General features: G+C 59.4%; 10 protein-coding genes across 10 annotated transcripts; 5 read left to right on the forward strand and 5 right to left on the reverse strand.

Annotated features, from left to right (window-relative positions):
* Positions 1–39: 39 nt before the first annotated feature.
* Positions 40–3,048, reverse strand: BBBOND_0208350 (hypothetical protein, conserved; the record flags this gene model as incomplete). Its single annotated transcript, XM_012912413.1, has 1 exon — positions 40–3,048. One exon carries the CDS (start codon positions 3,046–3,048, stop codon positions 40–42), a length of 3,009 nt encoding a protein of 1,002 aa, XP_012767867.1.
* Positions 3,049–3,998: 950 nt separating this feature from the next.
* BBBOND_0208360 (hypothetical protein) lies at positions 3,999–4,229 on the forward strand (the record flags this gene model as incomplete). The annotated part of the gene is made up of 1 exon (XM_012912414.1): positions 3,999–4,229. The coding sequence occupies one exon, from the start codon at positions 3,999–4,001 to the stop codon at positions 4,227–4,229; it is 231 nt and encodes a 76-aa protein (XP_012767868.1).
* A 598-nt stretch (positions 4,230–4,827) lies between these two features.
* BBBOND_0208370 (hypothetical protein, conserved) lies at positions 4,828–9,759 on the forward strand (the record flags this gene model as incomplete). Its single annotated transcript, XM_012912415.1, has 1 exon — positions 4,828–9,759. The coding sequence occupies one exon, from the start codon at positions 4,828–4,830 to the stop codon at positions 9,757–9,759; it is 4,932 nt and encodes a 1,643-aa protein (XP_012767869.1).
* Positions 9,760–11,393: 1,634 nt separating this feature from the next.
* BBBOND_0208380 (hypothetical protein, conserved) lies at positions 11,394–14,220 on the forward strand (the record flags this gene model as incomplete). The annotated part of the gene is made up of 3 exons (XM_012912416.1): positions 11,394–11,847; positions 12,099–12,376; positions 12,412–14,220. The coding sequence occupies 3 exons, from the start codon at positions 11,394–11,396 to the stop codon at positions 14,218–14,220; spliced, it is 2,541 nt and encodes an 846-aa protein (XP_012767870.1).
* Positions 14,221–14,257: 37 nt separating this feature from the next.
* BBBOND_0208390 (Ufm1-conjugating enzyme 1, putative) lies at positions 14,258–14,896 on the reverse strand (the record flags this gene model as incomplete). The annotated part of the gene is made up of 4 exons (XM_012912417.1): positions 14,258–14,320; positions 14,362–14,529; positions 14,565–14,628; positions 14,664–14,896. 4 exons carry the CDS (start codon positions 14,894–14,896, stop codon positions 14,258–14,260), a joined length of 528 nt encoding a protein of 175 aa, XP_012767871.1.
* Positions 14,897–14,908: 12 nt separating this feature from the next.
* Positions 14,909–16,268, reverse strand: BBBOND_0208400 (hypothetical protein, conserved; the record flags this gene model as incomplete). The annotated part of the gene is made up of 3 exons (XM_012912418.1): positions 14,909–15,157; positions 15,223–15,827; positions 15,869–16,268. 3 exons carry the CDS (start codon positions 16,266–16,268, stop codon positions 14,909–14,911), a joined length of 1,254 nt encoding a protein of 417 aa, XP_012767872.1.
* Positions 16,269–16,378: 110 nt separating this feature from the next.
* BBBOND_0208410 (peptide chain release factor 1, putative) lies at positions 16,379–17,665 on the reverse strand (the record flags this gene model as incomplete). The annotated part of the gene is made up of 8 exons (XM_012912419.1): positions 16,379–16,522; positions 16,560–16,668; positions 16,710–16,774; positions 16,816–16,974; positions 17,018–17,096; positions 17,134–17,192; positions 17,228–17,278; positions 17,315–17,665. The coding sequence occupies 8 exons, from the start codon at positions 17,663–17,665 to the stop codon at positions 16,379–16,381; spliced, it is 1,017 nt and encodes a 338-aa protein (XP_012767873.1).
* Positions 17,666–17,773: 108 nt separating this feature from the next.
* Positions 17,774–22,156, reverse strand: BBBOND_0208420 (hypothetical protein, conserved; the record flags this gene model as incomplete). The annotated part of the gene is made up of 1 exon (XM_012912420.1): positions 17,774–22,156. The coding sequence occupies one exon, from the start codon at positions 22,154–22,156 to the stop codon at positions 17,774–17,776; it is 4,383 nt and encodes a 1,460-aa protein (XP_012767874.1).
* A 212-nt stretch (positions 22,157–22,368) lies between these two features.
* Positions 22,369–22,602, forward strand: BBBOND_0208430 (hypothetical protein; the record flags this gene model as incomplete). Its single annotated transcript, XM_012912421.1, has 1 exon — positions 22,369–22,602. The coding sequence occupies one exon, from the start codon at positions 22,369–22,371 to the stop codon at positions 22,600–22,602; it is 234 nt and encodes a 77-aa protein (XP_012767875.1).
* A 1,032-nt stretch (positions 22,603–23,634) lies between these two features.
* Positions 23,635–27,252, forward strand: BBBOND_0208440 (hypothetical protein, conserved; the record flags this gene model as incomplete). The annotated part of the gene is made up of 1 exon (XM_012912422.1): positions 23,635–27,252. The coding sequence occupies one exon, from the start codon at positions 23,635–23,637 to the stop codon at positions 27,250–27,252; it is 3,618 nt and encodes a 1,205-aa protein (XP_012767876.1).
* Between the last annotated feature and the right edge of the window lie 26 nt (positions 27,253–27,278).

Here is a 27,278-nt window from a genome sequence, read left to right on the forward strand (position 1 = left end):
CTATTAGTAGAACATTAACGTGGCAATTGCTGGGCGCCGTCAGAAGGGCGTCTGGATGCTCTGCACGAGCAGCGCCAGGTCCACGGCGGCAACGAGGCTGCGGTGGAACCCGCGCTCCGCAGCCTCGTTGCGAGCGTACGCCAACGCATACGAGTGCGTGGCGTTTTTGAGCAGCACGTTCTTGACGATGCTGGCCAAGCTGGAGTCCAGCTGCTCGCCCATGCGCTGCGCCATGAAGTTGTTGGCGAGCTCCAGCAGCGTGAGGGTCAGCTGGCGCATCCAGTTTTCGCGCTCCTCCAGCGCGACGCGCTGCAGCTCGGGGTTGCCCGTGGAATCCCCTATGCGCGTGCGTGCGTGTTCCACGCGCTCCCGCGCAACTTCGAACGCGGTGTCCATGATGCACAGGGAGTGGTTCGAGAAGAACTCGGCGCTCGGGAAGTGGTGGAACACCAACCTGCACGCATCCGCAGGGGATATAACATTCAACTTCAGCAGCTCCCCAGTGACCAGCTCGAACTTCTTCGTGTTTTTGAGCGTCTGCTGCGTCAGCTTGAGCGCCTTGAATGTGATTGAGTCCTGGAACGCGCCCTCCCGATCGTTGTCAACGAACCTCTTGAGCACCTCCCCGTGGAACTCCAGGAGCCGCATGAGGTGCGTCAACGACTTGTTGCCGAAGATGAGCAGGGACTCCCAGAAGATGAGGATGAGCTCCTCCCTGCTCCAGCGCTTCACCGTGGGGTCCGCCGCATCCGCCTCGTCAGTCATCTCCACGTCGGGGATCTTGTTCTCCGCAAACACGTTGGGCGGCAACTCCTTCAGCGGCTCCTTCCCGACGAGGTTGTTGATGAAGCCCTCAATGCGGCGGTTTCGGAGCTCGTTCTCCTCCGCCGTGAGCTTGTTGAAATGGAAGAGGTTGAGGAAGACCTTGTGCTCGATGGGCTTGTCGCGGAACGCGTGTTGCACGTTCGGGGGCGGCAGCTGCACGGCTGCCCGGACGCTGTCCTTCAGGTCCTCCGGCGAGAATACCAGCAGCCGGTCCATGTAAACAAGCCTGGATATCTTGTCCAGCAGCCTCTCGTTGAAGTTCAGAGGAGACTTGATGTTGTACTTGAACATCACGTTGAACAGGTTCTTGTTCTTCATCCTAATGGCCTCCTTCACCTGCTCCGTGTCAGCCTGGTCGTTCCGGTCGTCTTCGACGTCCATGCCGCTGCCATCCGCCTTGTGCTTCGATCGGTACAGCTTCATGGCCAGAGGCAGCCTCCTCACCTTACAGAATTCCACGCTGAACCAGTAGGCGCCGACCGTGAGAAGGTCCGAGACCACGGCGGGGTCCAGCCGCGGGATGTCGTCCGTGAGCTGCGAGTACAGGTCATGGAAGACGCCTTCCAGCTTGTGCTCGATGTTGCACAGGTTGTGGATCACCAGGATGGCGAACATGCTGAAGTGCTGCCTGTATATCGGCGAGAGCATCATGTTGAACAGGATCTCCATGATCGCGCAGTCGGCGTACTGGTGGTTGAAGGGGATCTTGATGAGCTGCCTCGCGCAGAGCGCGGTGTCATCCATAAAGACGTGGATTGTATGGATCACGTGCTCGTCAAAGATCCACCTGTCGTGTGGCTTGATCTTGTCGTGCTTTTCGTCGAGCGGCTCGAACTTCAACGGCATGAACGGAACGGGTTTGAAGTTCCACGTTTTATCGTGTTCGATCTGCAAGATGGCCTGGAGGATCTCCTGCGTGACCTGCGCCACCTCATCGGCAACTACATGCTCGGCGTTCTCAACGAAGATGTGCTCCGCAATACCCTTGCTCTGGTAGAACCTGAAGGTGGTGGTGTTGATCCAATCGTGCTCCCTGAGCGACCGGAGGCACTCGACCCCTGTGGTCAGCCTATCCTGGATCCGTATATCGTCCGTGTAGGTATTGTATGCGGCGATATACGCGTACGGGTTGTGCAGATGGTCGTCGTTTGACGGGTCGATATCGGCGCGCTTCAGGTCGCTGGCGACCCTTTCCATCTTGTAGCTCCTACGGTCACTGTAGGCGGCGATTTCGTCGCAGAAGGCGTGTATCTGCTTCTTGTGCTTCGTGTATTCGTCGCGGCTGAACCACGGCAAGCTGGCCATCACGATGTAGATGAGGTTGTCTGCAGCCACAACCGCGTTGACGTACTTGCGGTGGCTCTCGAACTCCGCCTCCTCGATGTTCTTGGCAATCTTGATCAGCGCCTCGATGATCTGCATGGTCTGGCACGACTCGAATCCGGCACAGTGGGTGCCAATGAGGAACCGCATGTTGTGAATGGCGGCTATCCTGTTCCCCGACGAAATGCTCGACACCAGGTTGTGGAGCACGCGCTGCACGATGTGCTCGGCCAGGGTCGCTTTCCCCTTGGCCTTCAGTATGCCGACCACGCTGGCGTAGGCGGCCGTTTTGACCGGGAACGCCTCTACACAGCGCTCGAAAGTGGCAATGGCGGGCTTGCTGGTGTCATTGACCTCCTCCAGAATGTTCGCGGCTTCGATGATGTCCTGCTTGGCGTTGTCATAGGCGTCGAGCGCCGTGATGATCGCAGTGTCCCACCGTTTCGCCTTGCCCAATTCCGGGTTCCACGTAGAGTGGTGACGCGGATGCCTCTGCTCCGAGCCCTGCGGCATCCTATTGTCCGATTCGTTGAAGGTCCGTCTGAACTTGTGCCTCCGCCTGCCTTCCCGTCCTTGGCCCTGCTTACCACGCTCCTTTTGACCTGCGGCGTTGCCCTGGGGTTCCTCGCCGCCCTCAGCATTGTCGACAGATACGGAACGTTTACGTTTCGAGGACTTCGGGGAAACCTCACGGTTTCCTCCCAGCATAGGCTCATCGCCGCCTTTCCCGGTGTGGCCATCCCCCCTTTCCACAGCGTTGTCATTGGCTGCGCCGTCACGCGCGGGACTTACTTGCCCGTGCAGCTGCTGATCGTTCTTACGCTGTTGTTGTTGATTCCACTCCTCGTTGTTGTCAAGGGCGTCGCCCCGGTCGTCAATATCGACGTCTATCGGATCCATCTTTCACGCAACTTCTACGCAGCCCAGTGAATGACGAAGGGGCGTCGTTCTGACTCCCTTCACAGGAGTATCGTCGCCGGCCGTGCCCCGTGACAAACCCAGCGCATCAACGGCTGCGCGCGTCCACGTTTTGCGATCGCGAACTCAGATTTTGGATTCAAACGGCAGATCCAATTAATGCGTCATGTGTGACCTCAGTCGCGCGTTATGTATGGCTGTGCGCGCATCCGCGGCAGGAGAGTATGTCGCATCGACTCCCCCATGTGTCGGCCGACACAGCCAGATAGCGTTTTGCAGTATTCCCCCCGCTCGGTTAAAAGGAGTGGTGGTATCATGTGCAGCCTATTTGCGTGGTATTGGTGTATATGCGCTCTTCCCAGTGGCGGGAATGACCGCGCGTGTCTATTCATGTCACCCCGCCGATGTCCGCCCTTTTACATCAGATCGGTTGCGGCCTGAGCACGGCGCGCGTGTAAGTTGCGCGTTTTATAGCGTCGCCAGCGGCGCGGCAACGCCCGCCGCCGTGGTCTGCCGTGTCACGCTCGATCGTCCCATCTCGTTCCCAATAGCCGCGTTTATCGCGCCATATAATACGATTGTTGCGATGTTAGTGCATGATGCACCGTCGCGTGCGTTCCACATAGCGCTCTGTGAAGGTTGCGTTGGGTGTGTTGGCCCATGCAGACAAAGGTTTCGTGGATAAGGGGCTCCGTGGGCACCGGGACGTCAGCGTCGAAGGGTGTGTCTGAAAGCTGCGTCAGCGACTACGTACGCTGCGTGGAGCCCGGCAGTCGAGTGGCTTCGCGTCGCCGTCACGTGTCTGGCGCCAGTCTTCAGGGGGAGCGATTTCAGATGCGACCCCAATTGAGCATGTAGGCGCCTCCGGTCCGCAGGAGGCGCTGGAGCTTCATCTCTCGCAGTGCAAGACCGCAGATGTTTGAGTGCTTGGGATGGGAAGTGGAAAGATCGCCGTGTCGCGTAGTTTCGAGGTCCGCATCAGCACGGAGAACCTTAGGTTGTTGAGGCGTACGCGAGCGTTTACCCTGAGAAAAACGCAAATATCCTACTTAAGTCGCATGCTGCACGCGTGCGAGCGCGAAAGTGCGGCGGGATTCCGTGGCTGCGCCAGAAAATTCTTCTGCTATGCGGCCCCGCCGTCGCGTGCGGCACGTGATTTGTAGTGTTGCATTGTCCTTGGGTCGCGACGATGTTACAAAAAGCATCGTCTCACCTGTGTGTCGCTTTACAGCTTGTTATAAGTAGTTTCATTCCATACGGCTGCGGCGACGGGCGTGAATTTCGGCTGCCGTCGCCGCGTTGATGAAGTTGCCCTATTGCAACCGCAGCCGGACACCTTGCCCCCCCTTCTTCCCAGTTAATTTCTGCCACTAATTGCAGCAGCTCTGTTGAGCTCGGGGTGTCGGACGCGAATTTTGTGGCTGTCGCGTTCAGGCGCCACCTCGTGTCGCAACGCATGAGACTCTCGACACCATCCCAGGTAACCGTAGCACGCGTATGAGTCGCTTTGTAGTCTGGCGGTTGTGTGTGAATGCAGGATAGTACGTCGTTTTAGGCCCCTGAAGGCGTCAGAGGTTAGGTTGGGCCTGCTTTTGTGGCTGTCTCACTTCGGTGTTGTGATGCGGAAGGCGGTGCCGCTGGCGTTTATGACTTCGATGTGTTCGAGACGTTTCGGCAGCATTGTGACGAGGTCAGTGTGAGGTTTGGAAAAGGGGGGACCGCCGTGGCCTATCGTTGGAGGTCGGCCGCCCGGTGGATAGCATGCTGGATTCCGAATCTGTGTTGGAGCTGCGCCGCCCCTCCGTTGCCGATGGCGGCGAATCGTCGGTCGGTTTGCCTGGGCTGTCGCGCTCGTCTGCTGCGGCGAGGCTGGAGATGGTTTCGCGTGACGCGGGCCACGCCCCTTCGCCCCATAGCGCGCATGCCTCCCCGACGTCGGAAATGAGCAGTCGGGAGCCAAAAATGTGCGCGTATGCTCTCTCGGATTCTCCTGATAAGGTGCGGACGGCGAAGTCGCAGCGCACACAAAGCACGGCGTATTCGGTAAGCGAGGCAGCCCCCGCCGCGAGGCCCGTCAAACGCAGCGTGTCAGTTGACGGCGAACCCGCTGGCGTGATGTCCGAGGATTCGACTCACACTGAGAGAGGCAAGACGGATCGGGTGCATGTGCCAGGAGCGCCCCGTCGCGGCGTTGTTGACGTTATGACCGCTCCCACTGCGTCGACGATGCCTGGTATATTGCCAGCGCGGTACGCCATGTCCAAGATGAGCACCGCTGCGTGCAGCTTGACGCCGGAGGAAGCCTTGAAGATGCTGTCGGAATGCGATCGCAGCACCTCACCCTCCTCCTCTTCCATTGGCGACAGCAGGAGTGCTAGTCAGGCTGACGGGGCACCTGCCAATACAGCGGTTGCGGCGAGTCACAGGCCCATTGAAGTGAAGCATGCGCCAAACAGCGGTAAGGGGACTTTCGACGACGATTTGCTGAACTTTCTGCGGTCACAAACGATCCAGTCTCTGCAAGCATCGAGGGCGCACCCCTTCGATGATGTGGCCGGTCTAAACACACGTGTGGACCTTTCTCGTGTCGCGTCGGGGGCGGTGCCGCCACCCCGAAGAGAGCCGTTCATCCCAGACCACGATCGGTTGCGTAAAAATTCGCCACGCGTTCCATCACAATCGCAACCAAGTGTGTTCGCTGCCGGAGCCCGTTCCGCAGCGAAGCCCGTTCACTCCCCTCACGCGGTGCGTAGAGAACCCGATTATGCGTCACATTTCCAGGAAGATGACAGCGTTTTTTCGCAACTCCGCACCGTGTTCGCCAAGGTCAAATCGCAAGATTCCGATCTCCCGTCTGCCTGTGCGGAGCGCGCAGCAGATGGTTTGTCCGACGACGTACACGGCGTCTCGCCGCTCCTCGAGTGGTTCCCCGAGGAGCCCTCGCTCCCCATCTCACCGTCCGATCCGGCGGCGTGCGATGACAACCAGACCTCCCTTTTCAAGGATTGCCATGACGTCTCCGAGTACGACGAGTTCGGCGACCCGTTTTTCGTCGCCGAAATCCCCGACGGTAAGAACGATATCAACAATAGGATAAGGATGCTCCGCCGCGTGCATGAATCCCTATACACCACATCAGACATGGCCAGTCTCGGCACCATTGAGAAGTTCATGCTAGAGCTGATGCAGCCGGATAGCGACTTTGGCAAGCTGACTGCGTACGGCCGCTTGCTGGCTTTCATTAACCTGTCTGTGCTGCGGCGATTTATTTCGCAGCTCTCCGCACTCTATCGTCATCCCGAGATGGCCGTCGTTCGCCAGGTCATGCGCTGCAACGAAGAGGGCTCCATCAAGAAGGTGCTGAACATCTCCGAATCTGTTGCCAGCGGCCAGTTGACCGATAAGGCCGGCCTGGCTGCTATAGCCGACCTCATGTCACGGCTTGACCGCAACGAATTCTACGGTTCCGACAGGGGCTCTGGTTACGGCAAGGCGTTTGACAGCTCCTCATCCAGTTACGTGTCTAGCAAGAGCGGCTCGGGTTCCAGTTCAATAAGCATGCAAACAAGCCGCCAGCTGCTGGCCGTGCTTGACGACTTGTCGGGGTTGTACCTGCCCGGTGGCGAGCCTCACTTCCCGCGCTACGTCTGCGGAGGTGTGGACCGCAAGTGCGTTGACGTTTCGGATACGCTGAGCATCCCCTTCGACAAAGGCGACCGCCGCACCCTGCACGTCCAGTTCGAGCGTGTCAGTCCATCCTACAGGGGCTACTGGCCCGGGACGACGTTGATTCCACAGACCATCACTGAGGGTATGCGCATCCAGGTTTTGCCCACTAAGCAGCAAACGGTGATGCATTGGATTCTGGGCAGGGTGACCTCGATTTCTTCGGGTGTGCTGATGGTGGCCGTCGATAACATGGCCCCCAAGGAGGTGGGACGCGGCTCGTCAGCTGACCGCATGTACATGCTGCGTAATTTCGTCCCTCCGAACGTGCCGACGTCTCGTCTAGAGAAGGCGCAGTGGCGGCTCCTCCCGCGGGCGTTCGATCCTGATCGCGACATCTACGTCGGCTCGTGTCTCAGCGTGTTCGACCCCGCCATCGGCGGCTACACCGACCGTGTGGTCGTCAACGTGCTCTTCGGCGACGATTACGACTGCGGCATTGCGCCTGTGAAATCACCCGCCGATGACACCTTGTTCGGCAAACCGCCGTCTCCTGCGCCACCAAGCAGCCAGAGCAATGCCACTCATGCCAAATCGTCCGCGGACGGTTCCGACCCTGCTACACTTACAACGCAGGCAGACTCCGAAGCATCAGCAAGGGGCGCCGGTGCCCCTACGGCCACCACGGCTGAGGACGATACCATTCCGCTTGATGGCGTCACTTCATTGCCAGGGTACGAGGGAGGAAACATCTCGGCCAATCTCCACGTTGCCCCTACCAGCCGTATCAAAGTAGACCCTAATGGAAAGTCGAACCAAGCAGCAGTACACAATGCGGATAAATTTGAGTCAATATCGGCTACCACTTCCGATTTCCCAACGAATGCAAGCGAACCCACAAATTCAAAAAATGTTTCCAAGCCCAACCGCTGCGCAGTAGCAGTAGCAGCACCCGCACCTGCGGGCTCCATCCCAACATGCCACTGCAACGGCCACACGCTGCGCGTCTTTGAAGGCCGTGCTGCAACGAAGTTCATCCGAAGGCCGAAGCGCGTGGTCCTCAGCTCGCTGTATGACCGCCGCGATGTCGTCGTCAACGTTGAAGGGTTGCGGGCGTACAAGCTGAACTACGATCTGCAGTCGCACTTCGACAGCCAACCGGAGCATCTGGCTGGCTCCACCGGCACGCAGGCCGCAGGCGCGCCTGCAGGCCAATTCCAGCACTGCGTCTGGGTGGTGCCGCGCAACCTGCCGTTCAGCGACGCCCCGAACGAGGCGGTGTCGGTGGGCAAGACCGGCAGCCAGTGGTTCTTCAAGCCGCAGCGCTGTCTGATGATGCTCCCGTACAGCAAGAGCATCGATGTGCTGCAGGAGGCGCCGCGGGTGGTGTCATTCCTGCACCCCGAGCTCAACTACATGGCGCTCTGCGCCGGCATTTGGAGCGTTAGGGGTGCAGGTCGGGGTGTCGGCGAGCTTAACCAAGCGCAAGCCGAATCGGGCCACTCGACGGAATCAACAACCGGCCGCAGCGAACCCATTTCTCTGACGCGCAGTCAGAAGGCTGCGACGCGCGAGCTCACGGCCAACGACATCGTGAACGAGGCTTGCTCAGGAGTCGTGCGCTGCCACCTCTCGCTTCTGCGCCGTCTCTTCGGCTGCACTGCCGTCATAAGCCTGTGGATAGCCTTGGAGGGCGTGGATTTGGACAACGTGACCACTGGCAACCTGACGCTGTCCATCGTCATCCCCCCCAAGCCGGCGTGCGCTTCCTGCGGCGGCGCGGTGTACGCCCGGGACGACATGATGAAGATACTCCCCCAGGACCCGCCGCTGATGTTGCCGCAAGCAGGCAAGGATAGCGCTGCAGCCAACGGTGGTGCTGCCGAAGCCGGAGCTAAAGTTGCCGCGCCGGGTAACGCGGCTGCCGAGACCGCGAAAGTGGGCGGGGAAGCGGCGACCCAAGCAGCTGCTGCGCCAAATGCTGCCCCCAACACAAATGTAGCATCCCAGAACCATGCAGGACCGACTGTGCCGAATGTCGCTGCAAAGGCGCCGGCAGCACCCGCTACTGAAACACAAGCAACGCCGGCCAGCGGTACGTCCACACGAGTGGCTGGTCGGCCGGTAATCACTGGGTCTGCTGTGCGACCTGACGTGGCTGGCCACGCGCGCGAAATGCCGATCTTCAACGACCTGGAGACCACCGAAGAAGTGATTCGGCGATTCCAGAGCCTGGCGACAGGCCGTTGGCGTCTGACACGCGACTGCATCGCGTCGTACACTGTCGACGACGACGTGCTGCCAGCGCCGGTAAGGAACCAGCAAAATGCCTTAACAAGTCCCGCCTCACGCGTCTACGGCGGGAAGAGCGAATTCATCAACAAGCTGGCCCAGTTCCTGACGTCCGCCCGAAGGGCACGTGAAACGAAGATCGACGATAGCCTCTATCGAGGCGCTTACTCGACTGCTCGCGAGCACTTCAATCCGCGAAGCATAGAGTCGGTGTTGTTGCGCGGCTGGGGAACGTTCATCCTGGGTCAAAGCGCCAACCTCGCTGCGCACAAGGCGACGTCTGCCGGCCGCGGCGCGGCCTCCGGTTCGAAGAACGTCAACGCGGCGCGCGCTTCCGCCGCGGCAGCACATCAGCACCCGCGCCCAATGCCCGGAGTTACCGACCCCAAGGCCGTCGGCAAGTTGGACCCCGCAATGCGGCACCTTGCCGCCGCCGGCCGTGCGGAGGCGGGCGTTCCCGGCGCATCGAACACCGCGCAGCGGCGCAAGCCGCGCGAGGAGAAGCGACCGAGGCCTGCCAGAGGCGAGTCGCCACGTGAGGACCGACCCTCACCGGCCGACCCCCGGGAGCCCGCGGACCGTTCCAAGAAGCCGCGCCGGACCACCAAGCTGTCGCGCATGGCGGACAACGAGTACTGCGAGTTCAACGACAAGGAGATTAGGTACAAGTTGGTGTCGGTGGTCAAGTGGGACGAGGATCTGGAGCCTTCCGCAGTGGTGTCGGGGGCGCAGTAACCCTAGAGTTCGAGCACCTCCTCCTCTGGGTGGTCGCCTGAACAGCGTATAAACTTAGTCATTGGTTTCTCACCGTTTCCCGTGTTCACAGCCTCCTCCGCCGCCGGCGCCTTCTTGGGGGCCCTGGGCGGCCTCACCGACATCGTGGGCGCCTTGTTGATGACCTTGAAGTCGCGGTTGGCTGCATCGGTGTGCGTCGCGCGAATGTGGACTCACGCTGCGATACGGTGGCGCACAGGCGCATGAACGGCTCCATGGCCTTGCCGAAGGGCGCGCCGACGTAGTTGCCCAGCAGGAAGCTGTCCTCGTGGGGGATGAGGCAGTGCATGCTGAAGCCTTCGCCGCGCGGCACGTCGTCGTCCTCATCGAAAGCCAGCTGCGCGCAATGCCGCCAATCACAATAGCCTCCACCCACCTCGAACCGGTTCGCGTTCACGATCAGCGTGCTGTAGCCGTAGAGGCGGTTGATGTCGATGATGCGGGAGAGGCCGGTGGTGTGGTCGTCGTTGAACACTCCGAACTTGCGATCATCGGTCACCAGCAGCAGCACGCGGTTGGCGCGGGCTGCGATGCGCGTGTTGAAGTTATCCGGCTGCGTCGCGTGCACGGCAATCGTCGGGACTTACGCTCTCAACGCGCCTGACGGTGTGGGCGGCGGTGTTCACCACAGTTTGCAAAAAGTACTGCGGGTCCCCAATCAGGTAGTCCGTTATCGCAAGAGCCTTCTTGCCGTGCGCCTGGACGAACATGACGGTGCTGGCGGGGTCGAGCTCGAAACGCTGGTAGCCGGTTTTACCCGACGGCAGCACGGCGCTGCAGTCCATGGCGAACTTGTTGATCCATGCGGGCACGGCCTTCACAGCCATAGAGGCCACGCGGTGCTTCTCAGGGGACAGCTTGACGTTGCTGCAGTACACGAGCCTCGGCCCGCTTTGCAACATCGCCGCTGCATACATTGTGCCACTGCAAAAAGGGTCCCACCTTTGAGCTGGCTCACGTTGCGGACGTTCAGGTACTTGAAGCCCGGGAGTTTGGCTGCCGGTAGCATGCCGAAAATCTGAACGCGCTCGCTCGATGCCACGGCCAACCTACCTTGAGCGAACCGGCAATGAAGAGGGACAGGATGAGCGCACCTATGCACATTCAGGAGGATGCGGGCGAGCACCTACCGAATACGCAGGCCCAGCGTACGAAGCGCTTCGAGAACACCCTGTGCTGGCCGCGGCTCTTCTTATCGCGCTTGCCATGGGACACGCTCTCCTCGCTGTGGTCATCGTCTACAAACAGGCAGCGCAGCGGCTTAGCGATCGCACATAGCGTAGCACAGAGTTTGGCGCCATTGCAGTGGCCAGACGGCGTTGTTTTGGCGGCATCCTCCGTGGTACGGGTGTCCTTTTCCGGACGCTGATGCTCTGTTTGCTGCCGGGCCATTATCTCAACAGGATGAAACAATAGGGCTTTCAGGCAATCTTTGTACTGTACTTAGTAGTACGGTGTGGTTTTTTGTCGAATGTGTGAGACGCTTTCGTGTCTTTGAGTGATTGTCGGATCTGAGGCCAGCGTGATCAGTAGTGATTGGGGCGGCGCCGCGCGCCGAATCGAGCAGTCGACGGCCCCGTCAGAATGTGACTATAATGCGCGCTCCACTGCCGACTGCGCCGCTCACACAGTCGCTCTTTTGCCTTGCCCGCAGGTGGGTCCGCCACTGGGCCAAGAAGCGTCACGTGCAAAGCACACACTACAGCATCGGGGACGCAGATTCCGCGCTCTACAGGCAGGTAGTGCCGGGAGACATCCTGGCGAATCGCAGGAGGCTGCCCAATCGCAAGCTGAGGCCCAGGGAGTTCAGGCTGGCCGCCTGTGCAAACGGAGGCTTCCGTTTGCGAGCGCCTTACCCGCCGAACGTTAACGTAACTCTAGCTCCATACCCGCGCAATGTGGCTGGCGTGCAGTCGGACCGCCAGAAGATGGGCCACATCGAGTTCCCGCAGCAGTACAAGGGGGTAAAGTACGTTACCTTGAAGCGCCCAGTGCCGTATCCGCGCGGTTCGGGCGCATACGGGTTTGACGTCAATCGCATTCTGATACGTAACAATCACCTGGGTGCGAAGCGGTAGTCTATGGTTATAGCTCAGGTGTTGCGAAGGTCTGGTTGCATGTAGACTGGAAAAAGCTGTTGCCTGCCGCGGATTCGGGTCTCATTTTGGCAATCTCGATGTATGATTCTCTGCGTGTAGTCATTATACGCAATTACCGTCATAAACAGTCTTTGAATTTGAGATCGGCTGTGGTGGGAGTGAGATCGTGACCCCCCAAGATGGCGGCGTTGAGGCTCAGAGCCCTGATGCCGTCGTTGCTCCAGCGCACCGGGCTACTGCGACCACTGGACGTCTGGAAACACGTGCATGAGAGCGCCACTAGTGTTTCCATGGAGGTTGCTGGCCACTTTGGGAGGGCAGCGCCGCCGTCGGCCGACTGGCGTGCCAGGGTGGTGCCAGAATCCGCATCCAGCACCGAAGATGGCAGCGCTCGCGCAACATCCGCGTTGTGCTACCAGGTATCGGAAGGCAAAGCTGACATACAAGCCCTATTTCGTCGCGTGGAATTCATAGCCAGTGTAGGTTGCGGTGGTATCCTTGTCATGGCGTGCAGAACGTACGCAGCTTCAGCGTTAACGAAGTCATGTTGCTGTGCCACGTGCTGGCCAGTCATGCAGTCTCATACTCGACGTGGTTCCGCGTAAACTGTGCCGAGCTGACGGTGCTGACGACGACGTGCCACCGGCACCTGTTGGCAAATGTGGCCACGATGACCATCGAGCAACTGCACTGCTGCCTCGTTCTGTTCGAGGTCATGGCGGCGCGCTATCCGATTTTCAGGCTCGAATATGGGCGGTTCCAGCAGTTGGTGATGGGCAGGCTATGCGCGGCGTCGTCTGCTGATGCCTTCGCGAACGATGCACTGAGCGTGCCGCCACCGAGGGACGATGGTTCATCCGAGGTTGCCGTCCGCAAGCTCAGCAGTAAGGTGCAACGCGTCTACCGTCGCGTATTCCCCTATTTCGAGGCGGTGAACATTCGCCATGGCGCCAGCAGAGCTAACACTGCGCACCTTGTCGAGGCCGCGGCTTGCATTCAACGCCAACATGCGTCGTCCGCATTCCAATGGGGGCCATTCAACGCCTTGTGCGCGAACATGAAGCAGCTGCTGCGTAACGCGGAACTGTTCTCACTCCAAAGCACCATGGATTTCGTGGCGCTGTTGCACCGGAACGCTTCCATGAGCAAGGACGCCGTGCGCTTGGATGCCGAGCAGGTCCACGTGCTTGCAAAAAAGCTGGCTGAGCTCAACGTGGACTCTTATATGGTGATTCCAAAGGAGGACGGTGAACTCCCGCTGCCAGAGCTTGTGGATCAGTGCGTCACCAAGTTGTTTGCGGTCTGCCTCGAGACCCCGCCCCTGATGTGCCTGACCGACTGCCTTTTGGCGCTGATAGAAAACGGGATGTTGAACGACCATTTGAAGTTGCTGCTGCTGCCATACGTTTCGAGCTGCATTTTGCATCACCGGAACCGCGTGGATGACCTGCTGTTATTGGTTCCACACCGCTGGTTGCAGCCCCCGCACTGGTTGCCGTTTTGGGTGGTCTACACGTCGGCGCTGCTGAGCTCTCCGAGGCATCAAAATGGTGCGAATATTAAGTTTTTGAGCCTAATGTGTGACGCAATATCCTCGTATCTGTCGGGGCTGTCAACGGGGATATCAGGCAATCACGCAGGAACAGCCTCAGGTCAACCGGCCACGGGCCCGTGTTCTGCAATCGGCACTACGGACGAAGAGCCTTCGTCAGCAGCAGCGCCGCATTCTGATGCGTTAAACGGGGTATCGCAAGGATACCGTTGGCTGGGACAACTGGATGAAGTTAGCCTGCTGAACATCACCGACACCGAGGACCTCGACTGCACGTCGTCGTTGCCAGCGTTGCTTGAAAAGCGGTTCGGAGTGCCGCCACACCAGGAAGGCGTACTGGGTGGGTTCGTGGCAAGCCTATCTGCACTGCAAGAAGTTGTTGGCACGGTCGTCCAGAGAGGATCTGGACCTGCGGACCAAACGTCTGCAACACCTTCCCACAAACAGGGTTCACGCAAGGACGACAACCCGGGCGTCAGCCTCCAATCATCGCAAAATGGAAATAAAAATGCAGAAAAACATTATGCCGGCCGGTTGATGCCAGATCGCAATGTCAAGGAAACCGATACTATTTCGTTACACAGGGGTACGCAGCCCGGCGTGGCTTCCACGCAAGCGCAGATGGCGCTAGGCGGAGCTGACGATACACGTTTCGAGCCGAGCATAGCATCTGATGAGTCGGCAGGCAGCCTGTACGAGCTGCGTCGTGCGCATGATATCCTGTGCCTGCGCATCAGCATCCTGCAGCGGCAGCTGGACAGTATAGTTTAATGTCTCCCACGCCATTTGTCGGCGCGCTCGCGATCTCCTACGGCGCTAGCACATTTGAAGCAATTAGTTGCGGGACCTCGCTGGCGAGCCAGGGGGCGAGCTGCAGAGTTATGCACAGGTGGGTGCGCCGGGTCCACTTACCCCTAGGGCGAGGGCGTGGGCGATGCCGTACTTGGGGGAGTTGCGCTGCCACAGAGGCGCGAAGTGGGCATCCAGGCATATGCTGCCGCCACGGTACATCTTCGCGGTCTTGCCGTCGAGGTCTGGAAGCACGATATCCGGCGGTGCGTTGGGGTAGGCAGCAGGGATCTGCGCGTCATGTTGCAGGGGGCGAGGTCGCGTACGTTTATTTCCAGGCGGAAGCGATACGTCTTCATCTTGTGCACGTGCCAGCATTCGCCGAACCACCTGCGCCGCGTCACGATTCAGCCGCGTTTACCCACTTGGTGCCCTGGTCGTCGCAGTCGATTTGGAACCACTCGGTGTCGTTCGCCTTGTTCTCCTCGACGTAGTGTATCAGCGCCGCGAACTCCTCGTTCAGCCGGTTCTCCCAGGCGGCGGCGCCGTCCACGGGGCCGGCCTTGGTCACGCACAGCGGAATCCCGTCCGTCGAGGGGGAGTGCGTTGACTCCGCCGCCGAGCGGACGCCCGCGCCAGCGCTCCCGTCGTCAGACATGGGCTGTAAATATTAATTGAGCACGTTCTTCACGGTGGACGCTTTCAGCGCCGGGTAGATGTACGATAGTGCGTATTGCAGGCTCGCGACCGACCGGGCGCCCGTGAGGGTCACGTTCCCGCTGGTGAAAACATTCAATGTCACCACCTCCTCCCGCCCGTACACGGTGTCGGGGTCGCTGATGGTCGTGCTGGTGGACCAAACGCGCTTGCCGGCTCCGGTGTCCACGGTCTTCTGCAACTTCGCGGAGGAGTCCACCACCTGCGGCGTTAGCGCAGCGCCCTGGTGTATCTGCACGCGCTCGTGAGGCCTTAATAAAGTGTTACCTGGCGTTTGTTGGACGGCAGCGCCTCGCTGATGATCCTCCTGAGGTTGCCCTTGAGCTGTCGCTGCCGCGGTGCCGCCATGCCAGTGCTAGCAATGGGCGGCGCGGCCACCGGCGGATCTGCTCTCGGAGCCGCGGCGGGGGCGGCAGTCGGTTGCACGAACGCCGGCATCGACGAGCTTAACTCCGACGCGGCGTCGAACTCGTCGCTGTCACTGGAGTCGGGGGCGGCACTCACCGGGTACGCCGGCTCCGCAGCGGGCATGCGCTTGCCGAGCCCCTCCAGGATGACCGTGCGAATGTCGTAGTGGTTGTTCCACGGCTTCACTGGCACGCGCAGCCGCACACCGGAGAAACGGAACGGGTCGTAAATGCAGCCCTTCGCATGCTTCTCGAACGCCTGCAGCACGATCGCCGACGGGAACCGATACACGGCCATCATGTTGGTGGGCGACAGCATCCGCACCACGGCCTTGCTGTTCACGCGCTGGCGGATGACGCGGCAGAGCTTCCACAGCGCAACCGCGACGCTCAGCAGGCTCCTGCCGCCAGTGAACGAAACCCTGCCGTTCGTGAAGATGGAAATCTTGATCGAGCAGTGGTCCCCTGCAAGGAATGCGCCTGCCGCGGGCGGTACGTGCACCCACCTTGAATGATGCGCCTGGTCAGCAGGGCCGGGTCGTTGTGCGGGAACCTGCGGGCGAGCACCGCTTGGGTGTCGTATATGCGGTCAGCCTCCAAAACGGGTACGTGCTCGATCCCCGGGAACCCGCTGGAGTTGTCCGAGCGCGTGGACGCCTCGAGGCTGCTGCGGACGCGAACGTCCACCCTCACGCAGTTGAACTCCTGCGGGACGTACACCGCGTTCCCCAACGCCAGCGCCAGCTCCGGAAGGTTGAACCGCACCCCGAAATCGGAGTGCCCGGAGATGTTATAGATGACGATGGCATGGCGCTCGACGATGTCGAAGTACTCCACCGTGTTGAACTCGTCTCCGACCAGCTGGAGGATGCTGGCCACCTCTTCCGCGTACGAGTCGTCCTCCATCACTGCATTTCCACTGGCCGACGTTGCCGCGGCGTGTCTGTGCGGCAGCCGGCGCCGATTCAAAGTGACTGTCGCCACGGGCCGCCGTCACACACCTGGTGCCGCGACGATTAAAAGTGCTCGCAGTCGACGTTGTCCAGCCGACACCGCAGGAAATCGTTCAGGTTGTATTTACATCCGCAGCGGTCGTTGATGATCTGGTGCGTGTTGAAGAAGTACGTCTTCAGACGCTCCGAGCGCTTCGCGCGCTTTATCTGCCAAGCGGGTAAACGCGTACACACCGGCCCGTACCTGCGATATGCGGCGACTCTGGGCGTCTTCCCGGGCGTCGGACTCCCGCTCCCGCGCCAGCTGCAGCCGCAGACGCTCGAGCGCGATCTCCTTGTTCTTGCTCTGGGTCCTGCATTCGCATTGGCGGCGGGTTGTGCTAGACCTGCGTACCTCTCCTCCTGGCATTCGATGCGGATGCCGGTCGGCTTGTGCCGTAACGCGGCGGCGGTCTCAACCTGTCTGACGTGAGGGCCGCTACGCTGCAGTGGCGATCTACCTTGTTGACGTTCTGGCCGCCCGCGCCGCTAGAACGGCACGTCTTCCACTCGATGTCGCGCGGGTCGATCACCACCTGGCTCAGGATCGAGTCGAACTGGGTCTCCGTGAGCTCGGTCGGCAGCACGGCCACGGTGGCGGTGGAGGAATGCATGCGACCCTGGTACGCAGCGATGACGGCGTTGAGGAACAGCTCGACATACCGATTTCTCACTTGTAGGGACTCGCTTCACCTGGTGGATGCCAGCCTCCCGCAAAAACCGCTCCTCCAACCCGCTACAGCTGCGGCCGTTCAGGGGCTTCGGAATGTTACACCCACCCGTTCTCCCGGAACTTGCTGTCGTCCCCGGTGATGCGCAACACCGTCGTTGTGCCGCACTGAGATCGATTGTGGGTGATCATTAGTGGCTCACCAGTTCTTCGCGTACGGTGCAGCCCCTGGACAAGCAGAACTTCTTGAACGTCTGCGAGGCATTGGCAGCGCAGCGCCTGTAACCTACCTTAGCCAACTCCTGGGCCCACATGGACGCCTCTGTGCCGCCTACGCCCGGCCGGACCTCAACGGCGACGCTGGAATTGTGCGCCCGAAGCGGCGCGTGGCGGCGGTGGAGGAACGGGCCGTCACGCGATACGAATAGAATGCTATGGCGCGATCGGGTTTGGAATCCGCGCGATAAGGCCGAAGCCGGGCCAATGAGTGCGATGGCAGCCTCAAAGAGGCCAAGCGCGCCCAGGAAGGCTGCGCAGGGCGCCTGCCGCAACGACTCAGAGCCACATCCCGTACGCAGCACCAAAAGTGACCATACCGCTACACATTGCAACAGTGGCACTGCAGACGTAAGAAGGCGCATTTACATAGGTTACAATTCACGGTGACGTTTGACGCGCCAGCAGGCCCAGCGTGGTCACGCCGCGGCGCGAACGTCGCCTCCACAGCACGGAATTTTCTCCGGCCGCGGCTAGTGCTCGCGCGCAAGCAGCGATTTCACGTAGCGAACCAGCGTTGCGCTGCTGTCGATTTTGCGGGGCTGGCCGTAGCAGTCACGCAGCGGCTCCACCTGGAACGACACCCCCGTGAAATGGCGCTCGTCGTCGTTGTCTGACGAAGCCGACGTCATCAGCCGGCGTGAGGAGGAATCGGGCTCCAGGCTGGAGTCCCCGTCCGGGGACGGAGACGTTGCGCTACGATCGCTGCGGCGGCCAGATGCGTGGGCCTCCGCCCGGCTCCAGCCGCGCGCGTGGGACATCGACGGGTCCAGATTCCGCTGTTCCGATAGCACCTCTCCGTTGTCCTCGTCTTCCGCAGACCGTTCCGTCAGCGCAGGGTCCGATCGGTGGGTGATGCTGCACGGCTCCACCGAGGAGGGGGAGGCCGACCCGGTGCGCTGCAGGTGGATCCTGAACTTCACGGCGCCAGTTTGACGCAGCCGCTCGTGGAAGTGGTCGGTGTGGATCAGCGGCAACGCGCGGCACTCGCAGCTGATGCCGGCGTCGATCAGCCGGCACGCAAGCGAGCACGCAGCCGGCAGCAACCGGGTGCTCTGGCACGTGATCACGGCGTCCAGGTGGTCGGGGTGGATCGAGTCCACGTGGTTCGTGTTCACAACCTTGGTGTCGAGGGAGGACCACAGGGTTTGCATGAGGTACTCCGCGTAGCACTGCACGGCGCCGGACTCGCCCACGACGGTGCCCCCCACCACCGCCAGCGCCTCCGAGTGGTCGGACACCACGTAGCACCCGAATGACGGGAAATCGATAGCGCCTTCACAAAGCTCCATGACGTTAGACTCGGGGATGAACTCCATGCAAAAGGGCTCCAGGCTGCCCAGGGTGTTCAGCATTCTCGCCATCTCCACCATGTGCCCCATGCGGCGCAGGTACTGCTCCTGCAGCTGGTGCAGCGCCCCGGAGGGCTCCTGAGCGTCGCTAGACAGAGATTCCGAACTCTTGGAGCCAATGCCGCTACCCAGGACCCTATCTCCATCCGAAGTGCCATCGTAGCCGACCGGTAGCCGACGGGTGATGTCGGCGTCGAGTTTCCTGAAGGCGCGCTCGTACGGGCTCGCGGTGCCGCGTATCGAGTCCCTAACCAAGGCGTGCATGCGCTTGAGCGCGACGGGAACAGGCCACCGGCGACGAAGGAGGCACGCTATGCGTTCCAACCGCTCCTCGTCGTTTTTACCAGGTGCGTCCGAGCCGCTGCACTGGACGAACAGCTTCCATAGCGTGTATTGGTTCACGTCCACCGTGGAGATGCCCGTGTAGATGTCGTGCGCCACCTCGACGTTGGTCCCGAACACGAACGCCAGGAAGTCGATGACCAGCGGCGGGAAGTGCAGCGCAAGCACGACCGACGACCACAACCCCAAGGACTCCAGGGAGTCCACGGTGTTGCGCAGCAGGTCGCATTCCATCGCCAGAAGCCGCAGCTCCGGCAGGCCCAGCACGTGCGGTTGCACAGCCGAGCGCTTCGTCACGCGAGAGGGCTGGTACGGCATCATGTCCACGTCGAAGCTCAGACTGCAACTGAGGACTGCCGACAACTTGCAGGAGCTGCCGTCGAACACCTCGCCGACGGTGAACCGCTTCAGATAGAGGTTGTGACCGTTGCGCGGCGCGCGGCGCAGCGTCTCCTGCAGCGAGCGCACCAAACTCCGAGGCAGACTCAGCACGGTGTTGCAGTCGTCGAGAACCACCACGCTGGCCTCGCCCTTCGTCTCCGGGGCCAGCGGGTACAGCACTGACGTCGGGCCGACCACGATGGAGCGACGGCGCATGAAGGACTCCAGACCCTCAATGAGAAACGACAGCGTCGACAGTGACTCCAGAGGCACGTCCGTTCGCAACATGGTCAAGTCGCTCTTCCAGCCACGACGGAAGAAGAACTTCAGCGCGTCCACCGCTTCCTCCGACAGAGGGTTCTGCAGACGACGCAGGTACTGCCGGTAAAGGTCGCCGTCCATCACCGGGGGCACCAGCGTCTCCCGCAGCAGCTCCACGGCAGTCGGGCGCCGGTCGGCACTCACCAGCCGCATGATCGTGCTGACGATGATGGGCGGCGTCGAGTGCAGAAAGTACTTGGGGAACTTCTGCGTGGTGATGATGTTCGTGAACACGTCCTTGAAGAGCCGCTCCTCGATCGGCGGGTGCCACATGCGGAAGATGAGCACGCCCAGCGCGAACATGTCCTCTTGCTGCGCGTCGTAGTCAGAGGTGCCCTGCAGAGCCGACAGGTCGTCGAAGTTTATGGCAGGACCGACGCCGAACGTCGACGGGTGGTAGGCGAAGAGCTCCTTGCGCAGCTGCCTGGCGTAATCCCGGCACGTGCATTGCGGGTGCTGGCAGAAGAACCCGGAGTAGCAGAACTCGCGCAGCAGCCGCGCCAGGCCGAATTCGCACACCTTCAACCCAGTGCCGGACGCGTCGGTGTACACGATGATGTTCTGCAGCGACAGCGCCTGGTGGTACGCGTTGTTGCTGTGGAGGTACGCGAGCACGTCCAGCAGGTGCCGGGTGAAGGTCCAGATGCGTTGCGAGTTCTGGTAGAGCGCGTCGTGCTGGATCACCTGGTCGAGGCTGGTGCCGTCGCAGTGCTCCATCTGGATGTACATGCGACGCCGCGTCACGGCCTCGCTCAGCAAAAAGTCGGACACGCCCTCGTCGCCGCACCTGGTGGAGTTGAGCAGCAGCAGCTGCGTCGACTGCCGCAGTGAAAGGTGGTCGTCGCTTTCATCCACGCTGGTAAACGTCAGCCGGCCATCCAGCAGCGCCTCGGCGCGACGCATCAGCTGCGATATCACCTCGAACAGCTGCACCTTCTCCACCCAGCACTGGTAGTAGCGCGCAATGCTGTTGTGCTGCAGACGCGCCAGCAGCGCCACCGACGACACCAGCTGCTGGATCAACACCTTCCTGCGCAGACTGAACCTCTCGATGTCGTCGTTCACGTCGAACTTGCTCCGCTGCGTGTCGAGGATGCAGTAGCTGGGCAGCACGTACGTGCGCACCATGTAGAGGTTCTGGTCCAGCATGTGCTGCGCCTTCACGAAGCTCGAAAAGCCGTTGTTCAGGATCGTCATCGTCTCGGTGAAGTCCTCGCAGTAGCGCTCCACGGAGTTGGTGCACGCCAGCGAGTCGAGCAGCGCCTTGGACCGGCTCACTGCCAGCATGGTCTCCGGGTCGAGGGGCGCGGAATCGCCCCTGCCGTACAGCCGTGGTTCACCTGCACCCCCGATCTCCGAAGGCGTCTGCGGCATCACAGAGAGCATGATGGGCGTCTTGTCAGTGGCCACATCAGTACCCTCGGTCTGCCACTCGTTCTCGTTTGACCAGGTGCGCTGCGACCTCGTCGGAGCCACGAGGTTCAGCGACTCATTACGCGTCAGCGGGTGCCAATTACGGTCGTCGCCTCGTGACGCGCCGTTGATTTGGAACCGGTACCGGCTGGATGGCTCGTTCGAGCTGTCGTCAACGGTCCTTCGGCCGGTCTCGTACCATAGTGGCGACTGCACCAGGGACTGCAGGGACCAGCCGCCTATGTCGAAGCTCGAAGCGTACATCTCACGGTCAACAGTGGAGTTTTCGTTGTAAGACAGCGTCAACCGGCTATACGGCGCCGACGTGGTAGGCGAATCTGTGTCAGACCCGTCCGACGGGTTCAGGTAGATCCGCGCCTTCGTTTCGGCGAACTCCACGGGCGCGTCCAACGCGGCCATGCCGGGCGGCAGGCGGTCGCCAGCGAATGTTATCACGGATTCGGGCAGCGGCAGAGTAGCTTGCGTGATCTGCGTGTGGTCGACGTCGAGCGCCACGCCCGTGGTCTCGTCCCACAGCTGGTACTGGTTGGCGTGAATGTCGCCCAGCAGCTCGTTCAGGCTCATCGCCGCGTTAAACACGCACACGCCATCCTCAGTGTCCCTCACGACCCGGTCCAAATGCGATACCATGCTCTGCCGGCTGGCGGGTGATAGCGACATGTTCATCATCACCACGATGCCGGGCTGCGCAGCGGGGTAATCGGTCGGAAAGGTCACCTCCACGAAGCTCTGCGCGATGTCGACGTCGCCAGAGTTGTCTCCTGTGTACGGCGAAAGGCGGAAACCGACCTTCAGCAGCGAGCCCGGCGCCGCCTCTTCCGACACCTCGGGGTAGAGCTCGATGCGGCTGCGCACGGTGACGCGCGAAAGCAGCTCCTCGTACTCCGCCAGAGGCATGAGGTCCTCGGCGAAGAGCGACTCGTCGATCCCACCCCGGCATTGTACCGTCGCCGGGTAAAAGATGTAATGCAGCGCGTGGATTTCATCTAGCTGTGCCTGCAGATTCCCCGGCAGCAACTCAGTCATGGCTGCGCCAAAACGCCGCTCATCGGCGTACCATCCGAGTTGTTAACGACGCCAAGTGCAGTTATTCCTCAACCGTGTTTGTCCAGAGGCTCCAATGACGGAGCATTGCTGATCTCACGAGGGCGCCCCGGCGAAGCGATTTTCCGCTTAAACAGTCTTCCACATCCAATGTGTACCTCGACTTATATCGCGATAGATTTAATATGCGCGCGATGACAAAAACAGTGACCAGGAGCCGCCATGTGTGCATTGGACACGGCACCTGCAACGCCGACACCTGCAGTTGCAGGCGACCGAAAGCGAAAATACAAGCCACCTCGGAACGAGTTGCCACAGCTGTAAGTGGCATTTATTATGAAATAACAGATATAAAACGGCAGTCGGAGGTGGCGCTGCCTCCAGTGCTCAAAAATGAGTACATAACTGATACGTTCGAGACGTCGTAGAGGGCGGCGTTGCTGGCGATGCACGCAACACATCAGACGTGTCTACTCAATTAAAAAGACCAAAAGGCGCAATGTGTCTTAAGGAAGACACCGGCTACCACGTAAATGTCAAAAAACGGCATTACTGCATTTGCTATCTCCCGCATCGGCGACGCAAAATCACAAGCATCTTGCGCAGTTCATGACTATCAAATCTGGCAAATAGGTCCTTAAGGAAGCTGGTTTACACATAACAATACCGCGAAACGGTAAAAACAACAGCCTACAGCCGGATTCGAACCGACGACCTTTCGCTTACTAAGCGAATGCTCTAACCTACTGAGCTATGCAGGCTCCAAACGGGGAGCCAATGTTTCGACTACAATGTCATTTCCTGTATATACTCGACACCGCTCCGGCCGTGCAGAACAGACACAAGACCTTTCGATACCATAACTCCTCACTAAAACGGTGATACATTACACAGCTACACATTGACATAATCTGCAAGTATCTCACTCGACGTTTGCGCCGGTGCGCGGTTCGTGAAAGGAATCTTCCCTATGGACAACCTTGAGTAGCCTTCCATTGCTGGAAGCATGGCCGGACGACCGCAGATCATCCATGGGTCACGCTGCCAACTATGTGTGTCGGATGGGCGGAGTGAAACTGCTGGCACTGCTGTTATCACTGCTGCACAGCTGCAATGGCGAGCGGAGGTTACATCGTGAGCCGTGCATCCGCGCGCTGCAGCCTTCCGTGCAGATACATGCCTACATCGGTGTCTTACGAACTTCAAGTCGTTATGTGAACTCTAGAGGGTCGCTTTCCAAGGTTAACGTGGCGGATAGCGCTGAATGTGTCGAGGAGGATGTGGATCAAAATGGATTCACCTCTGAAGGTAGCAGGGATGAAGGATCAAGGCGGTCTAATGACCACGCGATCACTTCTTGCGATGCTACGGTTAATAACAATGGTATTGTAGGGCCTGCAGAGCCCACTGCGTATGCCGGCATTGATGATGCTAAGCGACAGGAGCAGCAGACTGAGCAGATGATTTTGCTGCCTGAGGATCGGAGTCGCTATGAATACATCACAAGGTTATCGGGGGATGGAACTGACGACCACGTTGAGCAGAATGGAGAGCTTTCGTCGGCCTCTACCGAAGACTACGGCAACAGGAAGGAGGATGCAGTGCCAAACGAGTTGCGAAACGCCAACAGCACGTATCCTGAAGCGTACTCAGGGGGTTTTGAGCGCAAACAACGTAACAAAGAGGCGGTGTCAACGCAAACATCTGCGAACCAGCCACATTCACCACGTGCGGCACCCGTTAAGAGCGTTAATCTAGATGATATGGTGGAGGAGGCGTTCAAGAACCAAAAGCCGGCCGACCATATCTGCATAATGCGTTATACAGCGGGGTATAGAGCTGAATTCTTGAAGGAACTGTTAGGGCGCCTGGGCGAGCACAAACGCAAGACGAAGAATGCTCCGCACGTGCTCTACGTGGACCGATTCCCTCACAACCTTAAAGCCATACGCGAGTCTCACAAACAGGAAATGGATGATTTCGGCAAGGTTAACACCATATCGAAGCGGAAAATCAGCATCGCCCCCAACAACCTGTTCACCATTGCGGAACTGGTGGAACTGTCACTGGTATACCACGCCATAAACACGTACGGCGAAGAACGCGCCGCGGAACTCTTGGAACATCTGCGTAACATGCGGCTGCACGATAAGATTGTCGAATACGACTTATGTGAGGAGGAAGCGTTCGCTGATGAAGCAAGTGCCGGCACTCCGGAAAATGATGCAAAAGCAGTTACCGAATTATCTTTCAAGGGGGCCCCGGTTGATGAGACAAATCAGGAGGAGTTCGCTGCAGTGCTGCGATCACTCATCGAATCGTTTTTCCTATCGCATGATGAGGTGGCCAACCGAGATTGGAATTACGATGGCGTATTTGCGCCGCAGAAGGAAACATTGATCTCGGCACGAAGGCTGTTGCAGAGCACTTACCATAGCGCCGCGCAGCTTGCCGACAGGTTGCAAATCAACGAGCCGAGTAAACGAATAGTGATACTTGATGGGTTTGCGCCACGATATTTCCCCACCGAAGCGACTCATGGAACGGCGCTATTCGATTTGGTAATGACCGCAATGCGCAAGGAGTGTCAGATAGCCGCAATGTCGTATCAGCTGTTCAACCCCCAAAATGTGGCGCAATGGATGCGGAGGAACATCGGACCCGCTGATTTCGGTGTCGCGGCCCAATTCCCAGAGTGCAGAGTTTTCAAAGACGACTGGCATTTCAACCCGTTCGAGAATGGGGCAACACCGACTTACGGTATTGCGGAGGTTAATTTCCTAAGAAAGGTGCTCGCGGAGAACCACCTGTGTCCCCGGACGCTGTTTCACAAACCCATCAAAGACACCACCCCTTCAAACTGGCCTATAAACAAGCAGTTTGAGGCTATGCTGAAGGACATTCTAAAGCAGGCGATGTTGATTAACGGCATCGACACCATGCATAAGCTCAAGCACCACAGTCGGGGTACCTATGACTACGTGAAGCAATACCTTCCCGGCGGGAAGGGGCACAGGCCAGCTGAGAAGATAGGGGAAAGTGGTGCAACGGTCTACGGCGCATCAGACGAGGCTCCACAATCAACGGAACAGCCAGATGACACCGAGTCCATGACGATCGACGATTTACTGGATCAGGTCATTGACTTGGGGAGACGGCACGGGGCAGTTAAGCTGATGCAGAAGTTGAACCTCAACTCGGCCATCCAATCGATGTCCAACCAGGTGGCTAAATCGGTTATCGACCGAGTTATGAAGGACGGGATTTATCCCACTGTAATCTTCGCGCGACACGCAGACGTAGAGGAGTACAAGCCTGTGTTGCTAGAAAATTTCGAACCGATCCAAGAGATGGAGAACCTCGTTAAGGAGTACGCTCTTGATTCGGGTGACGTGGAATACCTAAAACGAGGCGTAGCATGTTTAGGACGGAACGTACACCCCTTAACTGAGGATTTTGTGAAGCGGCACCTCCACATGTTCAAGGTGGTGGTGACGTTCCTAGGGTTGAGAGGCGCACGGCACTATGTTTGCCAGTATCCAATGGACCAAAGGTTGAACAATATACAAACGTTGCGGTACCCCGCGCCGCTGCTGAGCACGGTTCTCGGCGCAGAGCGACTGTCGTTTTACGGCATGCCGCCCAGCTCGACGCTGAATGCCTTGTCCAGCTTGCTTTCGACCATCCCGACTGACTACAGATGGTTCGTTCCGCTGGCGGCGCTGAAGCACTCTATGGCGCACCTACCAGAGGCCGTCATGTCAAACCCCAAGCTTGCCAGCAGCTTTGAAAAGGGGACCTTCGCCAAATTCATGATGGACTGCTCCGACGCCTACGTAGACAGGAACGACGGTGTGTTTAACGCGGCCTCGGATGGCACCGAAAAGGTTAATTGTTGCACTGAGTTATACCGCAGGCGGGGCAACACATCCTACACCAGTGCATTGGCGAAAGTGCCGTCTCATAAGTGGGAGGAAAACGTGTTGTACTACGGTAGTAATGGTTATCGTACATCACGTAAATACGCTAACCAATCGGCGGAGAACCCAGAACAGCGGTATCATACGCATGGCCAGCCACGCCAGCCCGCCAGCAGAACGAGAGCACAAACGCAATCGCCGGCTTACACGGCTGACCATGTGCTGCGAAACAGACGACCACAAAGTGTGCCATCAATGAGGAGCATGCTGGATCGGCAGGTGCACCTCAAATCATTCGAAGGCCGGCTGACAAAATTAGGTGTCTACATGCGACCATTTTACACGCTGGACCAAAAGTGGAAACGGGTGGCCAAATTCCGGTCGTACCTGCGCAACCACATCAGAGGAATGTTGATGCACAAGGGCAAGGCCATACACATGCTGAATACCGCGACCTCGCTACACGGCGCTGACGTACTCGGCATGGACGACAAACACTACACCATCATGTGGGTAGGCACGCCCGCAAGATGCACCGTACCCAACCACAGCCTTTCCGAGCGCGTGTGGCACGCTATGCGCAAACTGTTTGAGGAGAACAGCCACCATATGTATTTTGCAGTGCTGAAGGCGGAAAATGGCGGATACCTCTGCGTCCCCTCCATGTTCATAAAGGACATATGCGAGATATCTAACACTGTAGAACCCGTCAGAGGCGCCATCCTTTTGTCAAGACCCGCGGAAATAGCGTTGAGCCCGAAGGAAGGCGTCCCTCAGGACGCCATGGTCGACAGGCTGCGGTACCTCGTTATGACGGATAAGGAGGGCAACGAAGCCGAGATGCTCCCATCGCGAATGGAAGCCGCCAGCTTCCTTCCTAGCGCCACCTTGGAGCTGGTTAGAATCGGCATAGAGACGGTCGAGAGGTACAAGGCCGTGGAGGAGCGGCTGACGGAGGACGCGGTGAAGAAGATGCTCGAGAGCCCGGAGTCCGGAATCACGACCCGCGACAAGGCGCTGCACATGCTCAGAACGACGCGATCGATATACGCGAATCGCGCACTGGGTGGTCTGGAACAACACCTGAGGCAGAGACAGGCGCAACAACGGACTTGGGGGCGTGTTCCGCGCAGCCCTGCAGACATGCTGTACTACTGACAATAGCGCCGACAATTTCTCAATTT

The sequence above is a fragment of the Babesia bigemina genome (genome assembly GCF_000981445.1).
Source record: "Babesia bigemina genome assembly Bbig001, chromosome : II".
NCBI classification, from domain to species: domain Eukaryota; phylum Apicomplexa; class Aconoidasida; order Piroplasmida; family Babesiidae; genus Babesia; species Babesia bigemina.